The 23,304-nt window shown below is 59.0% G+C and overlaps 1 protein-coding gene across 1 annotated transcript in view; it reads right to left on the bottom strand.

The window, feature by feature from the left end:
• Positions 1-941: 941 nt before the first annotated feature.
• AP1B1 (adaptor related protein complex 1 subunit beta 1) overlaps positions 942-23,304 on the bottom strand; it is a 37,830-nt gene continuing 15,467 nt past the window's right edge. Inside the window, exons 2-23 of the mRNA XM_020996415.2 lie at positions 22,722-22,791; positions 21,195-21,300; positions 18,971-19,106; positions 18,007-18,252; positions 16,046-16,236; positions 15,499-15,720; positions 14,753-14,877; positions 14,425-14,519; positions 13,292-13,413; positions 12,945-13,110; positions 11,270-11,368; positions 10,495-10,754; positions 9,917-10,118; positions 9,350-9,370; positions 8,889-8,918; positions 8,659-8,802; positions 5,941-6,086; positions 5,095-5,224; positions 4,561-4,645; positions 3,905-3,991; positions 3,524-3,678; positions 942-2,242 (exon numbers count right to left, since the gene is read on the bottom strand). Of these exons, the coding sequence (XP_020852074.1) occupies positions 2,168-2,242; positions 3,524-3,678; positions 3,905-3,991; positions 4,561-4,645; positions 5,095-5,224; positions 5,941-6,086; positions 8,659-8,802; positions 8,889-8,918; positions 9,350-9,370; positions 9,917-10,118; positions 10,495-10,754; positions 11,270-11,368; positions 12,945-13,110; positions 13,292-13,413; positions 14,425-14,519; positions 14,753-14,877; positions 15,499-15,720; positions 16,046-16,236; positions 18,007-18,252; positions 18,971-19,106; positions 21,195-21,300; positions 22,722-22,758 (2,880 nt within the window). The 5' untranslated portion in view covers positions 22,759-22,791 and the 3' untranslated portion in view covers positions 942-2,167. The remainder of the gene's footprint in view (positions 2,243-3,523; positions 3,679-3,904; positions 3,992-4,560; positions 4,646-5,094; positions 5,225-5,940; positions 6,087-8,658; positions 8,803-8,888; positions 8,919-9,349; positions 9,371-9,916; positions 10,119-10,494; positions 10,755-11,269; positions 11,369-12,944; positions 13,111-13,291; positions 13,414-14,424; positions 14,520-14,752; positions 14,878-15,498; positions 15,721-16,045; positions 16,237-18,006; positions 18,253-18,970; positions 19,107-21,194; positions 21,301-22,721; positions 22,792-23,304) is intronic.

The following is a 23,304-nucleotide window of genomic DNA, read 5'->3' on the forward strand; positions in this document are numbered from 1 at the left end:
GTGATGATGCCAGGCCCCACCCCAGGGGAGGAGGGTGGATGTGGGAAGGCAGTACGGGAAACAGCAGCTGTAAAGCACAGGCAGGCTGCGACCAGTAAGAAATTGAATTCCTTGCAATGAGAACCAATAGGAGCCGACACCCATCAGGTGTTTGTAGATGTTGGAAGGTTGATCCCCAAGGAGGCTAGCTTTGTTCCTCCATTGGAAAGAGGAGCTCAGACCGAAGAAGTCTCTTGGCTTTGACTTTCACAGATGGAGGCAGGAATGCCATGGAGGCTGTCCATTTCCCCTTCCTCCCATCTCCCCCCCAAACCCCAGTGCCAAGGGCTGTGAGTCTCCAAGCCAGGCTGGCAGGGTGATGAACGGCCATGAGGGCCCCATGCAGGTCACGACCACGTGTCTAGGGGCACCCCTAGGCAGGCCAGCTGAAGTAGCATGACTCAGACACATAGTAAAGTACTTGCTTCCTTGGTGGCAACTAGGACATTCCAAAAGGGGTCTGGGATCCAGCTGGACCCACCCAGTTAAGGAAGGGGACAGAGAAGGCTTTGCAGGAAACCTATGCAGCAGCTCACTTCTAAGGGGAAGGCACCTCGCCAGTCTCTGGGCCGGCAAGGCAGAAAGGGGCCCAAAGAGCCCAACAGAGGGAGGTGGTGGGATAGAGCCACGAAGGGTGGAAGGAGGGCTTCCAGGGGGCTGCTGGAGCAACATCCTCGTTGTGGAGAACAGGTCAGCCCTTCACCTCCCACTCCTCGGCATGAACCTCGAGGACAGGAGAAGGCTCCCCATTTTACTAAACTAGAGGCAGGAAGGTGACTTCTCCCACCAGTGACGGCAGGGCCAGAGGGCGACTGGAATTCAAGACCAGATTCCATGTTGAGCGCCTGGGCCATGAGCAGAACAATCCCAGTGGCTGACAGACCTCTCCAGAGACACACTGGTGATGGAAGATGTCACTTTTATTGTTTCTCTCTTTCTGAAAACATGAGTAAACATACAATATATATACCTCTTATTTATATATATTAGATATATTTACTGCAAGGGCTGGAGACTTCCACCAACCCTTCTGGTAGAATTTATTTGAACTCTGTCTTTATTGGGAGGAGAGGGGAAGGACAGGGGAGAAAAAACTTAGTGTCACGGGTTGCCCAAAGCAATAAATCTTTATTAACAAACAGCAGGAAAAACACCCCAGCTCCAGCAGGAGCCACTGGCCAAGTCTCACGACCCCAGGGGATGGTGGCAGCAGACACAACCACCCCCCACCCCCAGACACACACAAGCCAAGCCCCAGGCCCAGCTGGTGGAGCAGGAGCCCTGCGGGGCTGGGTGGGTCTTCCAGGTGAAGCTTCCTGGGGCCTGGCTTGGCAGGAGCTGGCCAGGCGGGGCTCCTCCTGCAGAGGGATGCCCCCCAAGAAGGGCTCAGGTGACAGCTGCTGCAGCTTCTGGTGGGGGGAGGATTTCCAATCCCATGAGCACCCGATGTGGGATTTGAGGAAAGCAGGGGAGGAGGAGGATGGGACAAGCCTTGGTCCAAGGGCCGGCTTCTAGGGCCTCTTGGGGACCCTTTGAGACCCAATCCGATGAACTGTGGGAGGTTTCAGCCAAAGCAAACATGGGGAAGGAGGAAACGCTATGGGACTGCCATCTTGCATTGAGAGAGGGCCCTCTCTCCTGCCCCCACCTCCCCACTCCCCCTAGGGAAGCAGGTGCCTGGGGGCTGGAGGAGCACCTTCCTAACAACAGAACACCCATCTAGCTGGAGGCTAATACCACCGCGAGGGAAGACGTGGCAGGACACCGGTTCTGATAGAGTCAAGAAAAAGCCCAAGAGACAAAGGGTCTTCCCGGGGTCCATCTGGGGTCTGATCAATGACACGCTCAGGCCTGAGTTGGGAGGGCGAGACGCTGGCCCCGACCTTCCCGACCTCAGCTCCCCCACTTTCATTCCCCTATTAAATCTCTGCAGTGGCAGGGGGCACAATCCCACGTCACAGACACCCCCCCCTCACTGTGCATCTCCTCCTTCCCCGGAAAGCCTGAGGCCTAAGCAGACTCAGTGTCCCTGGGCCCCCTGCAGCTGAAGAAACAGCAGGGAGTCATCTCCTCTCCCCTCTCCCTGGGGGAGGAGGGGCGGGAGGGACAGGGGGAAGGGAGGAGAGCATCAATTCTTGAGGATGGTTTCGTAGGCCTGGTAGACATGCTGAGATACCTCCGGGGCTCGGCACTTCAGGGACAGCTGGAGGGGAAGACAGAGAGAAAGGGGCTGATGGCACCGACCCGCCACTCTCCGAGAGCCAGCGTCAGGCCCGGGGTGCTGCAGACGAGCCGTGCACGAAGCCGGGGGCGAGCGCTGCCTCCTCCGCCACGCTGGGCCAGGGACCCAAATATACCTCCAGCCCACACACCGGCTGCCAGAGCTCCCCGCTCCCTGCAGTGAGAGGAGGGATGAATCGGCAGCCGGCTTGTCAGGGAGCCCATCCAGGGAGGCTCGGAGAAGCTGGGGGCGGGAGGCAGGGGCAGGGGTGGGCAGCCCGCCGGGTCTGGCAGGGCCGGCCGCGGTGTTAGAGAGCCTCAGCCTCCTCTCACCATCGCCCGCATCAGAAATGAGACCGATGAGAAAGGAAAACAGGCCGCCCAGTCAGCAGCACTTGGCCCTCTGGCCTCCTCTGGGCAAGGAGCCGGACCTCATGTCTACATCCCGCCTCCCACACTGACTAGCATTACCTAGGGCAAGTCCCTTAACCTGTCTCAGCCTCAGTTTCCTCATCTGTACAATGCGGATGTTATGAGGGTCAAACGAGACAATGGTGGCAAGGCGCTGTCTGTGTCACCATCATCACAGATCCAGAAAATCTGAGAGCTGGAAAGGACCTCCCCCCGCCCCCATTTCAGAGATGAGGAAACTGAGGCCCAAAGGAGGCCGTGACCTGCCTGGGGGACGGCTGGGGCTGGCGCCTCGTGGCGCCATCGCCCCTCCTCTGCACCCCAGGGGCGGCCCGAGCCCAAGGGTCAAAGTCAGCCACGCGAGCCGGGGTCTTTGGGGAGCAAGCACAGACTCAGGCAAGGCAGGAGGTGGATGAGGGAGGGAAGGGAGAGGGATCTGCCTGGCAGGGGCCCGGCAGGGAGGCGGGCGCGAAGCCGCCAAACACAAGGGAGAAGGGGAGGTGGAAATAAACATGCGCAGCCGCACTGCAGCTGAAGGCCGGACTGGGGGGCGGTGCCCTTCAAGAGGAAGGGAGACTGAGCGCGGGATCTCCCCCTCCTGCTGCTTCAACCTGCTTTCTTCTGAGAACAAAATCCACTTAAATTCAAGTCTAGTGAGAGACAGCACTGCTCTGCGCAGGGAGGGAGAGAAGAAAGAGGGAAAAGGATGTGTGGGTGCGGGGGCACGTGCGCGTGTCCGGGCTTCTGGCCCAGAAGAGGAGGCCCCTGCCAAGAGGCCGCAGGAAAGCCGGCCCATGTGTGTGTGTGCACAAGCACGTGTGTGCGAGTGTGCAGGGGCCACCAGGAGCCTCACCGTGAGGTTGGGGTTGCCAGGCTGGACGCGCAGCTCGGCCAGGACCCAGATGCTGTTGGTGAGCTTCAAGGACTGGTATAGCATGTCCTGGCCCTCCACATTCCTCTTGGCGATGGTGAAGATGTTACTGGCCTGCAGTTTGCTGCTCACAGCCTCTGGGAGAAGGCAGGCAGAGGGGAAGTGGCACCCGGGCCCGGCCCCCAGAGGGCACGCACACCCCCAGATCCACCCGTCCCCCTCCTCCCGCGGTCTCCATTTTGGAGAGGGGCCCAGCTGGCCCACTTTCATCCCCCTCCCCAGCTCCCTTTGGTGGGCCCACAGTGCCTGGCACAGAGGGAGCCTCGAATGGAGATTCAGGATGGGCTACGGTGTCTCCCTCACCTGCATTAAGAGGGCAGTCTTTGATCTGGAACTGGGCCTCATTCTCATTGGGAATGTCTTTCCACGTGGCCAGGAACGTCTGCCGCTCTGAGGGGAGAAGCCTGGCTGAGCCCACCTACCTCAGCAGGGACCCGGCCCCCTCCCTGTCTGGGCTCCCAACCCCGTGACTTGGTTACTTCATGCCTGGGGTTAGTCCCACCTCCCGCCCTACCCCACTCCGCTGGCGTATAACCAGAGGGGGATGGGATGATGGACTACGGCGTCTCCTTTGAGGTCCTTCCTGCTTGCCCCTGCCCCGGGCTCCAGCCTCGGCCTCACCTGCTGCCCTCCCCCACCTGCCCCACTCTCCCAGCTGGGTGTCCTCCGCTCCCTCTTGGAGCCTGAGATCCTTTAAACCGGAGCTCACTTTTCTAAATGTTTCCTGACTGTGCCCAGGCCACGAGAAGGCCTGAGGAGCATGTGCCCCTTCCCGCAGGCCTTCAATCATGACTGCTGCCCTGTCCAGCTGTCCCACCCTCAGTCCTAACCTCGACTGAGGGCCCCGGGCCGCCTGTGCCCACAGCAGGCCCCATGGCAGTGCAGGGAGTGCGTGGGGCAGCCGGGGGAGGGGAGTGGAGGGAGGCTGCAGGCCCCAGCAGCCGCTGTGGGGTGCTTACCCATCTTGCCATCTTCCACAAAGAGGATGTGCAGCGGATACAAGGTACTGAAGTAAAACACATCAATGTTGTTCTTTACAGCCACCTGGGGGTGGGGGAGGGGGGTGAGGCACCAGCACCCAGGCCAGCTCCGCTGCCTCTGGCCTCCAGCCCTCCCTAAGCCACCGTGGGGAAGGAGGTGTCCTCTGGGCCCTGGCTGTCAGACTTAGCCAGCCTCAGAAAACCCCGTACCAGAATCATCTCTGTCGGACCGTACTCTCATTTGCTCTGTTACACAGTGACACTTCGGCTGGTTCCCACGGTCCCTGGGGGTGCTCTGGGCCTGTCCAGCACTGAGCCTGCCAGCCCTGCCTCCCACCGCCGGGGCTCCACCTCCCCCCACTCTAAGCCCCTACAAGGCAGGAGAGCTCCGGCTCTAAGCTGACCGCCCCACTCTGCCTTCCCTTAGCCAAGAAGTCAAATGCTGGAGGCCTTCTCTGGACATGGGCCAGCTTCAGCGTGCTGGCCGCCAGCCTGCCCCACAGCTGAGCGTACCTGGAGGTTGTTTAGAGGGTCCATCTTCATGACAGAGCCCACAGTATTCAGAGGGAGGGAGATCTCCACCGTCTGGTTGGGACTGAGAGGGGCGTGGACTTGGAGGGGGGCCGCAGGGGCCAGGCCGAAGCTGTGGAGGTGGGACAGAGCTGAGCCGGAGGCCAGAGGCACAAGCCCCACTGGGCACCCGCCGCACCCTCTTTCCCACTCCTCCGGCTGTACTTGTCCTTTCAGGAAGGCTTGAGAGAAATCAGGCCTCGGCTGGGGTCGGGACCTAAGCTATTCTCATCAGAGAATTCGGGCAGTGTCTGTCCCCAGGCACCCTTTCGCTGGGCCAGGCTCTGGCCCCAGCTCCGGCCAGCTCACAGCTCCTGTTAGAGGAGCCGATCCAACCTCTGCCTCCCTGACGTGTTCCAAAGGAAGACGGATCCCACAGGTCGCACTAGCCGGCCAATGAGATCCCGTGCCCATGAACCACTACAAAGAGGGCTTTGTTTCAGGGTGGGTGCTGGCTCTCCCCTGTCCGGCCCCCTGGGGTGAGTCAGGAGCAGGGTGCTGGCCTCTGCCTGCCGGCTCTGGCTCATAGAATGCCTGCGGTCACCGTCTTAGACACCGCAGTGCAGGCATCGCCGCGGCCATGCAAGGAGAAGAGTTATCAGGAGAGGCTGCTTTGGGCTGAGCGGACAGGCCCGGGGATCGGCCCTGCCCGGCAATGCGCGTGGCCTCCATCCCCCCAAGCCCATGTCGCTGGCGCCCATCCTATCTGTCGTCCTTGGGCGCTCCCGGGCGCGTGGATTAAGAGCGCCGCCTCCCCCCTAAGCCCATGCTGCTGGCTCACTGCTTTACCTGTTGCGGTTAAACTGGATGGCAAAATCAGACATGACCTGCAGGGCCTTGTTGGTCAGCAAGAGGTCCATGGAAATGGAGCCCACCTGGCGGGTGAAAGTCCCTGAGATCTCAAGGCCTTTGGCTTTCATGGCAGGCAGCCAGACCTATGAGAGAAGGGCAACACATGGAAGGGGTCAGCAGCGCGGCATGGTGGCTGCGGTGCTAATCCTCCCTTGGACACTTACTAGCTGGGTGACCCTAGGCCAATGTCCACCCTGAGCCTCCTCCTTTGTAAGATGAGAGCACGGGCCTGTTCTGGAGGGCGTTCCAGGGAAAGCTCTGGCTGCCCTCTTCAGGCGACTGCTTCCCAGGCCCCCAAGGAGGCCCCCGAGGCATGCGGGGAGTGGGTCAGGGTGGGGCTCAGGTGGCCCAGCCCCCTACCCAGATCTACGCCTCAAAGAGACCCCAGCGGCCATCGAGTCCAAAGCCCTCATTTACAGGAGGCCCAGAGGGCCAAGTGGCCAGCATCAGAGAGGCAGCTCCGCCAGCCTAGGTTAGCTGAAGGTGAGGACGGGCATGCCCGGCATTTCGCGGGCAGGGACTGCTTCTCCTTTGTATTGCCAAGCGCTGGGCACGGTGCCTGGCACATGGTTGGTGGCTGTCCTTTGTTCTCACAGAGGACCGAGGTGACATCGCTACACTGGGGTCAGGGCACAGTGCGGCCGACGGGGGCTCCCCGACAGGGTGGGCCCAAGCTGTCCACAGGAACATCTGGCGGGGAGATGGCTCTGAGTTGGTGCACCTCACGCTTCTTCTGAGCTACGGCAACTGTGCTTCCCTCAAAGAGCACGGCGCCTCCTCCGATGCCGGCACCCCACGCTGGGCGGTCCTGTGCCGGCGTCTCCCGTGTCTCGCACTTGATTCCAGTTCTCCAGAGACACCCTGAGAGTGTCCTTGTATCACGCCTTCTCCCCACATGTGAGCACTTGCCCTGAGTGAGTTCTCTGTAAAATGGCGCTTAATAAATGTTGAATGCCTGACTTTGGTGCCTGGGGTGAGGCTGGGGAGGCTGGGGGGAAGATGCAGAGCTCTGGCTCAGGATCAGAACCCGAGACGACACAGTTCTGCCTCCGCACGACTCCTTGCCAGTGCAGGGCGTCCTCTGAGGCCTTCATACTCGTCTCTTCACCTCAAGTGTCATAAACTGGCCTTGCCAGGAAAGGGGGGTCCGAGCGGCTGCCACCACCCAAGGGCCTGTCATCATGAGCACAACCCGCCAGTGAGGCCCGGCGGGCCAATGCAGGATGACTGTGGTCTCCATGTCAGCCCAGGAAAGCTGCCCGGTGTAAATGTGCCATCCTAGCCCTGCACTTGGAGCTCTGGGCCTGTTCTGGGCAGGGGACCTAGTGTCCACCTCTCAGTGCCTCTGTTTCCTCACGCTGGCTCTCTGAAAGCTTTTACAAGGGGGGATCTCTCCTTCCAAGATTGAGGAAGGCCAGAGCACAAGCGGCCCCCGACATTCTCGGGGCATGCCATCTCGGTCTGTGGGGAGGGGGTCAGAGGGAAGGCCCTTCCCGGCTCCAGGATCTCTGTAGGCCTCATCCAGCCATCAGACTGCACAGTTCTACAGCCCTCAGTCGAGGGGTCAGCCCTTCACCAAGGGCCACCTGCTTCAGAGAAGACGGGGATGCTGAGTCTCGGGGCCAGGGGTGGAGGACAGGTGTCTGAAAGGCAGTCTGGAGGAGAAGGGATGAGCTCATTCTGCTGGGCCCAGGGGCCAGAACCAGGGGTAGGGGCTCCATGTGGCTAAGAGGAAGACGGAGGCCAAATGTCAGAAGCCACCTCCTCATGGTGGGAGCCTCCCCAAAGCGGAGTGGGCTGCCCAGAGGGCTTTGGGAAAGGCTGGAGGTCAACGTGCCTGCTGCGGATGCTGGGGTTCAGGTCTGGATAAAGGAGCAGCCTCCTGGCTTTCTTCCAGTGGGGAGACTCCCAGTTGCCCACCCCAGGGCCACCTGCTAAGCACTCATCACCACAGAGCCTGGGACAGCTCTCGATAGGCCCTCTGACGAGAAGGACGAGCAGACCAGTGTCTTACACGGTCCCACCCACAGTGGGTGCTCAGTAAGTCACCACATTGATGAAACAGGGCTGGGGCCCACCTTTCCAAGCTGACCAGACTAGAGCAGGACATTAGGGAGAAAGGATGGACCCCGGTGATACTGCAATCTATGAACAATTAGCCAATACGATACTTTAACGTCTGCGTACACGCACACACACTGTCCCCAAGGGACTGCAAGCCACGGTGTCAGCTGCCCCCTCCCCGCCACTGCCCAGTCACCAGTGATGCAGATTCATGGGACACAAATGTGACTCATGGCACATGGTCAGTAAATGTGTTTTGTTTGTTGAACCAATGCTGACAGAAGGGCCCTGACGCAGGCACATGCACACCCCTGGTGAGGCCCCTCCCCTTGGTAGGCCGTGGAGGGCAAGGCCACTCTGTGTGCTTGGCCACGACAAGAAGCCGATGGCCCAGTGTGGTGCCTTGCGCTTAGTAGGGTTTCCTAAATGTCTGTAGCTCCTGAGATGAAAGGAGACAAAACCCGCCACTGGCAAACTGGCACACCCTGGCTAGACTGGCCCGAGGCATGGGTGATGGGCACAGAGAGCCCTCCTCTCTCTGGAAGCTAAGCTCCCTCCCGGAATGAGTGCCACAGTGCACTCGTGACTTACTGCTTTCGGGGCTACATAGGAGCCTGACAGCGATCCCACTCCACTGGTTAAGTCAAAGAGGTCACCCAAGCCCCCGCCAATGGGGCCACCCAGGTTGGCTGGCATCGTCCCTGCGGGAGGGGCAGCAAAGTTCGTGCCGCCCATCTGGAAAGGGACAGAGAGAGAGGGGGGTGAGGGGGATTGCAGAGGGGGCATTACCACAGGCCTGGAAAGAGAGGCAGGGTACTTACTGCAGGGCTGCCACTCACATCACCTCTAGGCTGCAGAGACAAGAAAGAGCCCAGTAACTGGAGAGCCAGGAGGAAGCTCCCCGCTGCCCCTGGGCAAGTCCCTCCATGGGCCAGGGGCACTGCCCAGCCAGCACTCGACACACACATCCACCAAGGGGATTTAGAACGAGCTCAGAAAAGGGGGCTGCAGGGAAAGAGCCAGAGTGACTACCCCCAGGGTGGGGAGTGCAGAGAAGGGGCTGCTGAGAAACAGGCCAGCCCAGGGACCACCCCCAGTGTGGCAGGAATCCTGGGAGGTGCCCCACGAACCCGGGGGACACAGGCTGCAGCAGATGCCCAGCACGGCCCTTGGAAGGGAGGCATGCCCACTCAGAGCTCCCAGCCAAACAGGAGAGTGGGGAGGGAAGCTCTAATCTGGGCATCGGGGGGGATTTGAAAAGGCCGAGAAGCCTGCTCCCTACCCCTTCAGCCTCGTCGCCCATCTCCAAGCAGATGCAGCCAGGGTGAAGATGACAGCCAGCCACATGCAGAGAGAGAGAAGCCACGAGACAGAGAGAGACGGATGTGACACAGACAAGGAAGAGAAAGAAGGGAAAGGAGGAAAAAAGATTAGTCATGACACAAAAGCTCTTCCCTTAGTCTGATACCTGATTCCAGGCAGGACTCCTGGTGAGCGAACCTCAAGAGAATGGCCTTCCCTACAGACTCACCGAGACACTCCCCCTACACTGCAGCGGCCCCTCGTAGCTCCCCACCTGGCCTGGCCCTCAGAGCTGCCATCTCAGCAGCAAGTGTCCTGGGCCACACCAGGCCCCTTGCAGGAGCTCACCAAGAGCTTCCCCTCTGCTCTGAACCAGTCCATGCCTCCCTTTAGGCTGCTGAGTGCCAGCCTCTCCACTGATCTATTCCCAGCCCTGGTTTCTGAAGGCACGTCCATGACCGTGAAGGGCCAGAGGTGGAACATACAGTCTAGTTCTACTCCTTATGGGCCTCCAGATGGTCTGGAGATGCCCACCCACCCGACATACCAGGCTGTCCAGGCCTCCTCCCAGCAGGTCCACGGCCCCCATCTGGACAGGGGCTGTGCTCAGCGGGGGCCCGGTGACCGGGGGGCCCAGGTCCAGGTTAAGCAGGTCCCCGAGGAGGTCGCCTTGGGCAGGGATGACAGCCGGCTGCTCCCCAGGGGGTGCGCCTGTCGGGGCAGCCTCAGGGCTCTCGGCACTCTCGCTCCTGCCACAGAAGACCCGGGAAAGGGAACAGTGAGCTGGGCACGGCATTAAGGGGGGCATCAAGGGGGAGGGGAGCACAGCTGGTTTGGAGGGCAGAGGGCATTTTCTGGCATCCTGCCCCCCAGAGGTCTCTGGGAGGCTGAAGCCAGCCCCCTTCTCCACCAGGAATATGCATACAGCAGGCACTCAATCATTAAACTGAGTAAACCCAGCAGAGGAGAGGAAGACCCCGGGTCACCCTGAAACAATGTCAAATGCTGATTCTCTGCCCGTGCCGCTGCAGGGAAATCGCTGACTATCCAGCCGGGTGGGCAGCCGTGCTGCCCTCTGAGCTGCCGGGCCTGGCCGGCTCCCTCCCCACAGGGCCTGGTACTCACGAGCCCGTGCGTGGGGGCAGGCTCTTGTGCACCACCCCCCGACTGCCCTCCACAAAGGCACTGGGGGGCTTGTGGTAGACCGAGGCTAATGTGCCAATGTAGCAGATGAGCTCGTCGAGGAGCGTGGGCTCGATGAGGTCGGTCTCCTCTGAGATCAGCGGCTTCTCGGCCAGGACCACCTCCTTGGCCGCCACGGGGTCTGTGGAGAGCAGGCGCCAATAGATGTAGCCGCGGTCCCGCAGATCAGGGTTATCTGAGTCCTTCACAGGAGGAGGTGGGCATGGTGCAGCACAGTGAGAGAAAAGAGAGGGCCGGAGGTCAGAGTGGGGCAGCAGCTGATGGCCTCGTCAGACCTCACTCTGCGGGGCCTGAGAAGGGTGAGCAATGGAGCGACCCTCACACACCACCCCCCGCTCCCCTGAGCAGGAGGTGGGGGTGGTGACGAGCCTGAGCCAGCAGGGTCACTAGGCTCATGGGCCCTCTGCCCTGGCCTCGGCTCTTTCCTTCCCCATTCCCACACTGAGTCCAGGGGCCCTCACCAATCCATGCCTGCCCTTTGTGGCCCACAGCACACACTCTAGCCATGATGGTGATGTGGCCTCGAACGACAGGCAGGCCTCTGTAGCCAGTGTAAGCTCACTGAGGGCAGGGGGGCCAGGCTTTCCTTCAGAGCTAAGCCTGTCCAGGGTGCTGGCGGCAGTGCCGCTGAGGCCTAACTCCCGGATCCACTTTCCCTCCCTCCCTCTGCGAGCTGGGCAGAAGCGTCGGGGCGCACCTGGGTGGCCAGGCTGAGGACCTGCTGCACCAGCTCCTGGGTCTCTGTTGGCTTCTTCAGGAAGAGCTTCACAATCGCTGTCAGCAGCTGCAGCTGGACCTGGGGCAGGCGAGAAGAGGCGTGAGAGCAGCTGGGGGCAGGCAGCGCACAGGCGGAGGTGGCACTGGAGGCAGGGTCACCATCTCCAGGAGGGGAGAGGGGTTAAGAGAGTGCCTGGCCTTGACTAGGCCAACCCTGCCTAGGCAGGCTGGAGCCCTGGGCACAGCTGACAGCGGACTCTCCCCACTGGGAACTCAGGCTCCTCCTCCTGCAGACCCTGGGCGGTACCCAGAGCATCTCTTACAGGTGGGGACATGAGGCTTAAAGCAGGGCGAGGATGGCCCCCAGGGCTCATGGGCATCAAATGGTGGAAGTGAGGGGAGAGCCCTGGTCTGCGAACGGGCAGCTCAGGCCGAGAGGCCGAGACCCAGGAGCCAGGCCATGACTCCACCACATCCTCGCTCTGTGGCCTCTGCCCAGTCCTTTATAACATGAGGGTGACAGGCTCCGCTGGCGCTGAACTCCATGGGGAAAGAAACACCCAGAGGGCCCCTAGACATCCCCCGCAGCAGCAGGCGGGATGGGGAGGCAGTTACACAAACCCCACAGGAAGAGGCAGGCTGCCCAAGGGCTCCCCCCAAAACAAGCCCCTTGCTGAGGCTAGCTCTGAGGGAGGAGGAGAAGAGGCTGGGGACACTGAGGCCGCAGCAGCAGCTGCAGGACAATCAGCTGCTCAATGATCCCAGCCCACAGGGCAGGCTAATGCAGAGGTGTGTAGGTGGGTCATATGGTGAACCCGAGAGCCTCTCAGGAGACAGCTGGAGAGCAAACTCACCTCTCTGACCATCCCACAGGACAACTGTGTGTCCCCCGTCTGCCTGCCTTGCAGGGAGGTGAAAAGGGGGCTGCCACCATGAAGGGGGCAGACAGCCTGGCTCTGGACAAGAGTCTTAGCTCCCCGAGAGCAGACACAGTCTCCATCTTTTGTCCTGGCCTCCTCAATGGCTGGCCCATAGTAGGTGCTCAATAAAGCTTGCTGACTGATCTTAAAGAAGGGCTGGTAGTAGCTAGGGCTGCCTCTGTGCCTCACACTGCAGGAGGGCAGAAGGCCAGCTTCCCTCAGAGAGACTCCCCCCCTCCAGGGCCCACACGAGCCCCCTAGCCTGCCATGGGCTAGAGGAGCAAGAAAGGAGCCTAGCCTCCTATGCCCCCCCCAATGAGGCTGAGGCTCCCCAACAACCCAGCTTGGGCCAGGACCCCAGAGTGGAGGGCCACTGCACTGTCCCACCCCCAAACCAGCTACCAAATTCTACTGGGACTTCTTGGGAACGGCTGGGCAGCCCAGGGGAGTGAGGAGGAGTGGGTGCCACCAGAGCCTCCCAGCTGCCTCCTGCTTCAAAACCTGCCTCCCTGAATTCTTTCTGCAAGAGTGTGTGTGTGCACGTGTGCGCATGTGTGTGCGTATGTGTGTGTGTGTACATATACGTGCAGGGGGAGGAGGAGCTGCCGTGCACCCACCCCAAGCCACTCAGGCCCAGGCCAGGCTAAGTCTGGTCCCTCTGGTCCACGGCCCTCTCCCCTTCTCTCCCAGCGGCCTGCCAGCTTGGGGAGGGGTGCGGCCACGCCCTCCCCTCACCTGGGTGCTCTCATCATGGAAGCCTTCCAGGAAGCTCTCCAGGAGCTCATCAGCATTGTCGATGCGCTCAGCATACTCGCCCACGATCCAGATCATGGCCGCCCGCGCCTCTGGCTCATCCAAGGAGTCCAGGTTCTCACACAGGGTGGCAATCACGCTCTCGTACCTGCGGCCGCGGGAGAGCAGAGAGACGAGGGTGGATGAGAAGGCCCCCCGGGATGTACCTGGACAGTGGGCACGGCCCTGGAGGACAGACGCTTAGGGGCACCCTCACACGGGCAGAGCTAGAGCAAAGGGGAGGCTGGAGGCGGTACAGAAAGCCGGGCAGGGGGCCAGCCCGCGGGCACCTACTTGTTGGGGGGTACTTGCGGAAGATGTCTTTGATCACCACGATGGCCTCCTGCACCACATAGTTGACCTTGGTCTGGATCAGGTCCAGCAGGGTACTCACACAGCGCTCCGCAGATTGCTGCAAGGATAGAGCAGGGGGTGGGGGGCAGCTCTTAGCCAAGCCCTCACTCTGGCAGCAGAGGCAAGGCAGGGCTGTGGAGACCTCGTCCCCCAGTAACAGAATGGGGCAACAACCCACAGAAAGTCACCTGGGCAGGTGAAGGCAGACCACCGATCACAGCCCAGGGTCTGACCTCTGTCCCTTTGCTGCTAAAAACTGGCCCCTGGGCACTGATACAAAGGCCATCCTTGAAGGGGGAGCTGGGGTGGGGGGCTACTGAAGGGCTCCTTGACCCCCAGACCCAGCCCTTCCAGGATAAGTGGTCTGATGGCAGAGGGGCCATCTCTGCAGGCTTGGCATAAGGACAGAACAGAGTGGTAGGGGCAGACACTAACTATGTGTGGGATCTTGAACACGTTACCTCCTTTCTCTGGGCCTCAGTTTCCTCAACCATAAAATGAGAACATTAAACTAGGTGGCCAACCGCTAAGGTCCCTTCGAGATTTAAATTAGGACAAGGAGACCAAAGAGTGGAGGCAGCAGCCTGAGGAGGACGACAGAGCCTGGAGAGACACAAGCCCCAGTGCTGACGTCCCCTGCAAGTGTGCGTGTCCCCCACTGACAACCTTCCAAAAAGGAAGTTAGGACCCCAGGATCTGCCTCACCAGGCAAGCCAGCCAGACGCCTTTCTGGCTGTCCAGGTCATCCTGGCCTGAGTTCCTGCAGGGCGGCCCCAATTATTAGTGATCTGAGGGGTTTGGCTCATCTACACAGAGCATCACGACTGACCTCAAACCCAGTCATCCCAAGTGCCAGAAGGGCAGGGGAGACAGATGAGCTGTCCAGGGATGGATGAACTCCATCACTGGGACCTGGAAGCTTTGAAGGAGATGGGAGCTGCAGTGAGGAAGCCTCCCCCTCTCTCCCGACTCTGATCTCCTGTCAGGGCCCATGGCTTGGGCTCCCAAGGGTTCCTATTACCCAGAGGGGCCCAGGCCTTGTCCCGGAGCCGGCTCCGGGAACGCTCACCTCCACCTTGATGGCGCAGCGGCCAATGGCACGGACGGCCTTGCGCACAAAGTCCACATCCACTTCTGTGGCATACTCCTTCAGTTCGCCAGCACCTGCCATGGGAATATGCAGTGAGACATGGCCAGCAGAACAGCATCAGCTCTGCCGGGGAGGAGCTGGGCTTCTCCTAAGAGGGTGCACCAACTGCTTTGGAAAGATGGAGGCCATGGTGGAGGGGGTCATCTGGGAACAGGGAGCTGGCGTCCCGTAGAGCCAGGGTTCTTTGGGAATGGAGCCTGAGACCACCCAGGAGGCAGGCCCCATGTGCCCCTGCACCAGGGCCGGCTGACCTGGGCAATGTTGGCTTGGGAGGCCAGGCGGATCATGATGTCCAGTTTTTCTAGCTTCACATAGATGGGATCGTTGTACTTGACGAAAAAGACCTTCATCTCATGTTTCAAGATCTCAGGCCTAGAAAGGGAGAAAAACTGCTCACACCTAAGACCATCCTAAGAAATGATCAAAAGAGCAAGCCTGGGGGATGGCGAGAGAGGCAGCCACAGCCTCGTGGGCCTCTTGTCCTAGACAAACAATGCACACGGGAGCCCCACATTCAGACTATCTAGTAATGAGTCAGCTCCACAAAGCACCAAACCTAGCAGGCTCTGTCCTGAACGCGGAGGAGATGAGCCTACACCCACAGGACAGCTGGACGCAAGGCCTGAGGCGCAGAAAAGGGAAGTGGAAGAAGACAAATGGAGGAAAGGAAGAAAGAGGGAGAGGGGGTCTGCATAGCGGGGTTTATTTAGGGGACCTGGGGTAGCAACAATGGCCAGCTGCCTGGTCCTGACCCCTTCCATGGCCAGGAGGCTGAGATGGCCCTCAGAGAGGGTCCCTCATGTTCCCCAAATCCCAGCAAGTTACAGCAGGCAGCCCAGCCCCTCGGGCCCTCGGTGAGAAGGGTAGGGATCACACCAGAGGGGTGCGAAGGCCCCTCACTTTCACCGAAGCTGCCTCTGATTGGGCTGAGAGCCCAGCAGCGGTGAATGGGAGCGGGAGGAGGGCCCCTCGCCCACGCAGGGCGGCGGTCACCTTTTCTGCACGATGAGGTTGATGTTGCGAAGGGCCACGTACTGCAGCTCCGGCTCGGCCGACAGCAGGGTGACCAGGGGAGGCGCCAGCTTTTTCAGGAGCGTGCTGTAGTAGTCCAGGTCCTTTGAAAGCATCTCCATGAATTTCATCAGCACCTTCACCGCTGACAGCACCACCGCTGAGTTGGCGTGAGAGAGCCGGGGGGTCACACGCTCGCAGATGCTAAAGAGAAACAGTGTTCCCCATTCCACAGCAAACAAAAGAGAGGGGGACAGAGGACAGAGCCGGGATCCACCACAGAATCCCAGCATTTGGGGGCCACAGGAGCTCCCCCAGCAGGCCAGGCAAAGGAACTGGCGCAGCCCCCGCCCCGCATCGCTCCTCACCCAGGGCCCGGACCCTGGGCAGCTGGCAGTGGAGGGTGCAGTGGGAGCTCGTATGTGCAGAGGAAGGAAGAAGGCCAGGGACCCCCTGGCTGTTCTGGAGGCTCCAAGTCTGAAGCCCTTGGCAGACCAAGGGCCCCGAGAGCTCCATGCCCTCTGCTCACCTCTGGGCTTCCCGGTCATCCTTGGGCATGTAGTTGGCCAGGCAGTCCAAGATGAAGATCTGGCCCCACTCTGTGCACTCATTCAGGGCCGTCAACAGCTTGTTGATCGACTGTGGGTTCAGGTCCAAGAGGTTGCTGCTTGGGTGAGACTCGGCTATCTCCGAGAGGGCAGCCACAGCGTTGGCCACCACCTGCAAGAGAGGACACGAGGTCGGCGCCCCAGGAACACAAGCCATGTGACAAGGCCGGTGGGATGCCATTCGGCACACACGCACAGTACTGTCTTACATGTTCCTCTACACACACACACACACACACACACACACACACACACACACACACACACACACAGAGGCTGTCTGCCTGACTGACACAGGGCTTGATCTAGCAGGCAATATTTGTGATCTTAGAATATTCAGCGCCTATCAAGGACTCTATGATACCTCTCCCATCTGTAAAACGGGACCAAAACCCTCCATGTATCAGACAAGAACAGGAGGATGACAACAGAGGCGTCTTTGGTACATGACGCTCCCCTCCTTATCTTACCATGTGAGCAGGGAAGAAGCAAAGGTTTCTGGGTACACGAGCCCCCCTTCACCCCAGCCACCATCCCAAACATCCACTTCCCGAGGCTGACGGAGAGGGCTGGGAAGCTCAGAGGGAGGCCGCCAAGCAGTCAGGTTGGCTGGGACCCAGGAGAGCCTCAGTCGCCATGCCTGGGCCTTGGTATGTGGCAGAGCGCCTGGGGAAGGTCCCAATCTCCTTCCTGCTCCCCCTGTCCTGAAGCCAGAGGCCACTCTGTACGTCCTCTGGCTGCCCCCTAGGCCATGGCACCCCGGGAGCAGGCCACTGGGTGGGGATGCCCAAAGGCACATGTTCTGGTGGAGAGAGAAGCTAAGGACCTCTTAGATGTTGATGGGGCTTCCCACAAGGCACCCACGGTGGCAGCAATGGGGGCTCAGAGCCAAGAAGAGCTGGCTGCTGAGAGAAATCAGGACAGTGCATGAGAGGCACCCGGGGTGCGCAATCAGAAGAGCTATCCTGCTACCCTGGCTCGCCTACAACCTGGGCAGCACAGGGGCCGTCCTGCCTGCCTCACGGGGTGGCTGTGAAGGGGCCCGGTCCACTGTGACACACAAGCTAGTGGGAGTTACCTTGAGTCTTCCATGCTCCAGAGCTCACACGCACGTGCACATGCAACCACACATGCACGCACACACAAACATGCACACATTCACTGGGTCATTTGTTCCTTAACATAAACCTCTGGTGGACAGAAAGCAGGGAGCATTGTCACATCAGGGAGTGGCCCCAACTCTCCTCATTAGTGAAGGACAGACAAAGCTTGGAAGGAAAATTCTGCATCCCAATCCCTGCTCCAGTGAGAGGCAGTGCCTCCATCCTAACAGATCCAGGGCCCCGCTGGGGCCACCTAACTGTGCCTCTTCCGCCTCTCCCTCTCTGTCTCCCTCCTCCCTTCCTTCTCTCTCCCCCCCACCCTTTCTTTCTCTCTCTCTCTCGCTCTCTCTCTGTCTCACACACACACAATGACTATGTGGCTCTGGGCAAGTGACTTCACCAACTGGGCCCAGGCATCCCCTCTACAGTGCAGCTCCTGCTGCACTGGGCTAAGACGCTTCTCTGCATTGCTGCAAGGAAGCTCTCCACCAGGATTTCCCTGGTTTACCAAAGGAATCCAGGTCTGGACACAAACAGGTCCCACTGCACCAAATGGCACCAGTGGAGATTCCCACAAGCACTGGCCACAAGCGTGCTTGGGAAAGCAGCAGCTTGTGGACCGTTCACCAGGAGGTGACGCTGTTTAATCACGACTGGCCTGCCTAGGAAGCACCTGGCTCTTCAACGAGGGCTGTGGGGCTGGCCCAGACAGGTTCGGCGAAGTTGCCCGAGCCCAGGCTCCAGGAAGGAAGGCCCAAGGCAGGACGGCGCTGGCTCACCATGGGGTTGGAGTCTGAGATGAGGTCCTTGAGGGTGTCCAGGAAGCCCTGGTCCTCCACCAGCTGGGCATTGATGTCATGCAGCTTGGCCACGCACACAGCGGCCGTCTTACGTACATAAGGATCCTCGTCCTTCAGGCACTTGCGGAGAGGCTCACACAGGTACTCGGTAATCTTATCCACTCGAATGCAGCCCATGGTCCGCACGGCCAGGGCCCGGATCAGGGGGTTGGGATCCTCACAATCCTAAAAGGGTTAGACACAGAGGCCCGTCTCATTTCCAAAATTCCCTACAGAGGGTCTCAAGACTATATGTCAGAGTCCAAGCTGACCACTAAGCTTACTAGCCTCAGATTCAACTGCCAAGAGTGTAAGCATGTCAACAAATCTTCCTTAGCTGCTCCAAAATGATCCTAGGGGGTCCTAGTATCCATAGGATGTCACCATGAAGGGAAAAAAGCATGTATACATGTGCAGAGAGAGAGAAGGGATAAGGAGAGAGAGAGGAGGAGAGAGAGAGAGAGAGAAAGAGAGAGAGAAAGAGAGAGAGAGAGAGAGAAAGAGAGGGGGGGATAGAGAGAGAGAGAGAGAGAGAGAGAGAGAGAGAGAGAGAGAGAGTAAGGGGGGATAGAGAGAGAGAGAGAGAGAGAGAAGAGAGAGAGAGAAGGAGAGAGACAGAGAGAGAAAGAGAGAGGGGGGGATAGAGAGAGAGAGAGAGAGAGAGAGAGAAAGAGGGGGGGGATAGAGAGAGAGAGAGAGAGAGGAGAGAGAGAGAAGGAGAGAGACAGAGAGAGAAAGAGAGAGGGGGGGATAGAGAGAGAGAGAGAGAGAGAGAGAGAGAGAGAGAGAGAGAGAGAGAGAGAGAGAGAGAGAGAGAGAGAGAGAGGGAGAGGGGGAAAAGGAGCTGAAGCTGCTGGGGCCATGGGTGCGACTCTAGGGGCGGGAAGGCCTGGGCCCCGCCCACCTTCACAAAGGTGTTGACCGCCATGATGGCCATGTCCGGCTGGCTTTTGGCATAATTCATCAGGTACAGGTACACCAGCTTCTTCAGCTCGAGGTTGTCGGTCTGCATGCAGTTGACCACGTCGGGGAAGAGGGCACTGGGGAGCCAAACCAGACCAATCAGCACAGGCCTGACCTCCTGGGCAGAAGGTGCACAAGACAGCCTCAGGTGGTGGGCAGGGAGAGCCACATGAGAGAGACTGAGAGTGTGGCCGGGGGAGGGGATGCAGACAGAGATGTTCCCCCAAAAAGGAGGCAGGGAGGGTCTCTGCCACCCTTGGCTGCTGTGACATCTAAGCCCGGGGGTCCAGAGCTCCTTCTGAGGTGGCTGCTTTTGTTCAGGGAGCAGATCTCCTGTTTCGGACGGAACCCAAGGAAAGGCAGGGAGCCGTGCGGACACCCGCTGGTTTCCTGAGGGGAAGAGCCCTCGGCAGGGGACGCTGCCTGCGGTCCCTGCACCCTGGTTCACAGCTTGGGCCCCTGCTCTTAAACTGGTCCATAGGGAGCACGGTGTTCTCTGGGCTGGGCAGCCTTAGCCTCACTTTCTCTTGTCTCAAATTTATTTTTTTAAGGCAATTGGGGTTAAGTGACTTGCCCAGGGTCACACAGCCAGTAAGCATCAAGTGCTTGGTCTGAGGCCAGATTTGAACTCAGGTCCTCCTGACTTCAGGGCCGGTGCTCTATCCACTGTGCCACCTCGCTGCCCCTCTTGTCTCAAATTCTTAAGGCAAACACGGAGAAGGGAAGGGAAGGCTGAGGTTTGGGAGCCTGAAGTGGATCTTGGAGGGGCTGAGATGGGGCGGTGGGCCAGGGCAGGAACAGACAGATCACCCTGAAACTGCCACATCAAGGGAGAGAAAAGGGGGTTTGGAGCGGGAGGAAATGCTGGTGAGCCTGGCCTGATCTTCCATGCCCGACGCCTGAGCAAAACAGGATTGTCTGCAATGGAATAACAAAGTCATCTCCTGCACAAAGAGGTGACACTGGTGCTCCATGCTGCAGAGGTGTCTGACGTGGGCAGCGGCCCAGCGGAGCCAGGCCAGGCCCCAGAGCAGGCCCAGCCAATTCTCTCGGCCTGGGAACAGTCCCTGCTCTTCCTAGTGGGTTCTCGGGGCCCTTCCTCTGTGGGATGATGGGCTCTGCTGGCTCCCAGGACACACTGGCTCCCCAGTGAAGAGGGAAAGGCGTGTGCATACGTGTGCATGTGTGTGGAGACTGGCCTGGGTTAGTCTGTCATGGCACTGTTACCAGAAGGCAGGAATTCTTAGCCAGGGTTGTGAATTTTTTTTTCTAGACAATGGGGCTAAGTGACTTGCCCAGGGTCACACAGCTAGTAAGTGTCAAGTGTCTAAAGCTAGATTTGAACTCAGGTCCTCCTGACTCCAGGGCTGGTATTCTATCCACTGCGCCACCTAGATGCCCCTAAATGTGAATTTGAGGAACTCACATTGATTTCCTTAAGAGTACTGTCTTATCTTGTCTTGTTTTTTATGTTTTTTTGCTAGGCAATGGAGTTAAGTGACTTGCCCAGGGTCACACAGCTAGTAAGTAACAAGTGTCTGAGGCCGGATTTAAACTTAGGTTTTCCAGACTCCAAGGCCAGAGCTCTATCCACAGCACCACCTAGCTGCCCCCATGAATGTGTGTGTGTGTGTGTGTGTGTGTGTGTGTGTGTGTTCGTGAGTCTTCTTTTTTTTTATGACTTTATTTTGAATTATCAACAATCACTTCCATAAGCTTTTGAGTTTTAAATTTTTCTCCCCCACGAATTTGTTTCTAAAAAATATTTCGATCACCATATTTCAATATAATAGGTTGCTTTTGTAATCTTATTGGCTTCATTTTATCCCATTAAAAACATGATTCTGAGAAGGGGTCCCTAGGAGTCACCAGCTGGCCAGAGGTGTACAGGACACAGGAAGGCGCAGAAGCCCTGCCCTGAGAGAATTCTCAGCACAAAATAAGGCTGCTGTTCTCAAGGAGCTCACCATCTGGCTGCAGAGACAGAGCGCACACAAGTGGTGCGAGACCAGATGAGAAGGAAACGCATGGCAGAGAGAACGGCATTCTGGGTGGAAGGGAGGGGGAGAGCCCGGGGCCCAGAGTCAGGAGAAGCCCGGCTGAGGCCTTGGGTTCAGAGGAGGGAGGAAGGGGGAGCGGGGTTGACGCCACAAGGCCTCTCCCACCTGACATCTTTGCCCACGGTCATGGACGCAATCACTTTCTTCACAGCCTCCTTCTTCTTCTCCTTCTTGTCGCTATTGAGCTCTGCCTTCAGCTCAAAGATCTCCCCTGGAAAAGAGGGGGTGACGATGAAGCCAGGCCTGTGGGGCCCAGCCAGAGGTTTGGGGTGGCTTCCCAGAACCCTGGCAGAAGCCCACATTGGCCTGGGGCCTCCACTGGGCCAGCCGGGAACCCAGGAGACCAGAGAGCTGTTCTCTAGAGGGAAGGAAGGACTTGGAAGGCTGAGGACCAGGCAGAGGATGAAGGCAGAAAAAAGGGCAAGGGAAGGTTCTGGCTCAAAGGGAGCATTAAGGGCCAAGTAAAAGCCTGAGCAGGAATCCTCAGCAACTGGCAAAATGCAGAGCTAAGGAGCAACAGACCCTGGGTCAAACAGGCATTGAGCAACTTCTGCAGTCGGGCCTTTCCTGGGACATCTACTTAAAGTGCCCTGGTCAGGGTTTCACTTCCCAGTCTACAGCTGGCTGCTTTGTGCTGAACATGGACCCCAAAGGAATGGAGAAGCAGGGCTGACCAGTGGCGGTGACCAGGACTCCCGGCTTCTCCTCTGAGCACACCCACAGCGTGGCTGTAGGGGAATCAGGGCTGCTGTACCTCAGTTTCCCATTTGTACCATGAGAACTCTCATGTCGTCTGTGCTGAGCTCCTAAAGAGGGGTACTATGACGGTGAGAGACAGTACTCGGGGGAGAGGCCACAGGCACACCCGCCACAAAGTTCCTGTTGGACTGGCTCAGGAGATAGTGGGCAGCCAGGAACAAGAGGAAATGCAGAGAATCTCAGGGCTGACCCTGGGGAAGTGGGAGGGATCTTGAGATTGAAACATAACAAACAGGGTTAACAAAAACACAAGGACACACACAGCGTGGCAGGTGGCTCGGGCAGGAAGAACGAGCCAGGCCTGGCCTTGACAGTAGGGCCTCTGCTCCCTTCATTCTCAGCCTCGTCCTCCTTTCCTGTAAGCCCCGTCAGCCCCAGAGGGTTCTGAGGCAGGCAGCAAAGGCTGAGGTCACATCAAGCTGCCTACACTTTAGAGCAGCTGATGGGCTGAGAGGGGGATCTTCCAGATGGCCACCTGACCAGAAGGGAGGCTCAGACGCCCAGCCCCAAGCCACTTTGACCAGAAGCCTCTATTCCCATGCTTGGTGCAGGCCTTGGCACATCTAGCTGGGCAGGAAGGAGGAAGGACCACACAGACTGACACATCCGGGGTCAACTTATCTGGCTGCCTCCTTCCCCAGGGGGCCAGTTTCCATGAGGAGATCACTCTTCCTGCCCATTTTCCAAGAGGAACAGTCAGTCCCCTCCATCACTCAGGAGCCACAGCTCCTGACTGCCCAAGGTTGGCCGAACCCCTCCACCTGTCGACACGCTCACCTTCACTGGGGAATTCCCTCCCCCTTAAACCCCAGGGGAGTAAGCAGTCAGGCTGGCCAGGCCGAGGCCAGGCTTGGGGCCCTTCCAGGGCAGTACCTTTCTTGGTAGTGGTGAAATACTTGGAGTCAGTCATTTTGGTCCCTTGACTGGTGGCAGACGGGTGGCTCTGCAAGGACGAGAAGAAGAAAGAACAAGAAAGACTTTACCTTCAATAACCTTCCACTAAAGCCACGAGAAAGGAGTCTTGGGAAGCCATCCAAGGGCTGAGGGGCCTGGGGGAGTCCGTTCCTTCCTGCAGCGAGGCAGACAGCCTGGTACAAAGCAGCTGCAGAGAGGTCTCGGCCCGGCAGGTGCACCCAGGGACTGTCTGCCGCACGTCCCCTCCTGACACAGCTCCGGGCTCCCTTCCTCAGTGGTCTCTCAGAGGCAGGGCTGACATTAGTTCTAGTTAGGAATGACAGAAGAAAGGCCTCTCCGGACGGCTGAGAGGCGGGAGGGGAAAGGGCACTGCCTTAGTTCAAGTCCTACCCCAGACACTTACTAGCTACGTGAGCCTGGACGAAGCCCTTAACTTTCCTGAGCTTCAGTCTCCTCATCTGTAAAATGGGTGGAGGGGTTGGATTCACTGGTCTCTAAGGGTCCTCCCAGCTCTAAGTCTGCGAGCCTATGACCCTAATTG

This window comes from Phascolarctos cinereus, unplaced genomic scaffold, assembly GCF_003287225.1.
Source record: "Phascolarctos cinereus isolate Bilbo 61053 unplaced genomic scaffold, phaCin_HiC Scaffold_4;HRSCAF=312, whole genome shotgun sequence".
In the NCBI taxonomy this organism is placed as follows: domain Eukaryota; kingdom Metazoa; phylum Chordata; class Mammalia; order Diprotodontia; family Phascolarctidae; genus Phascolarctos; species Phascolarctos cinereus.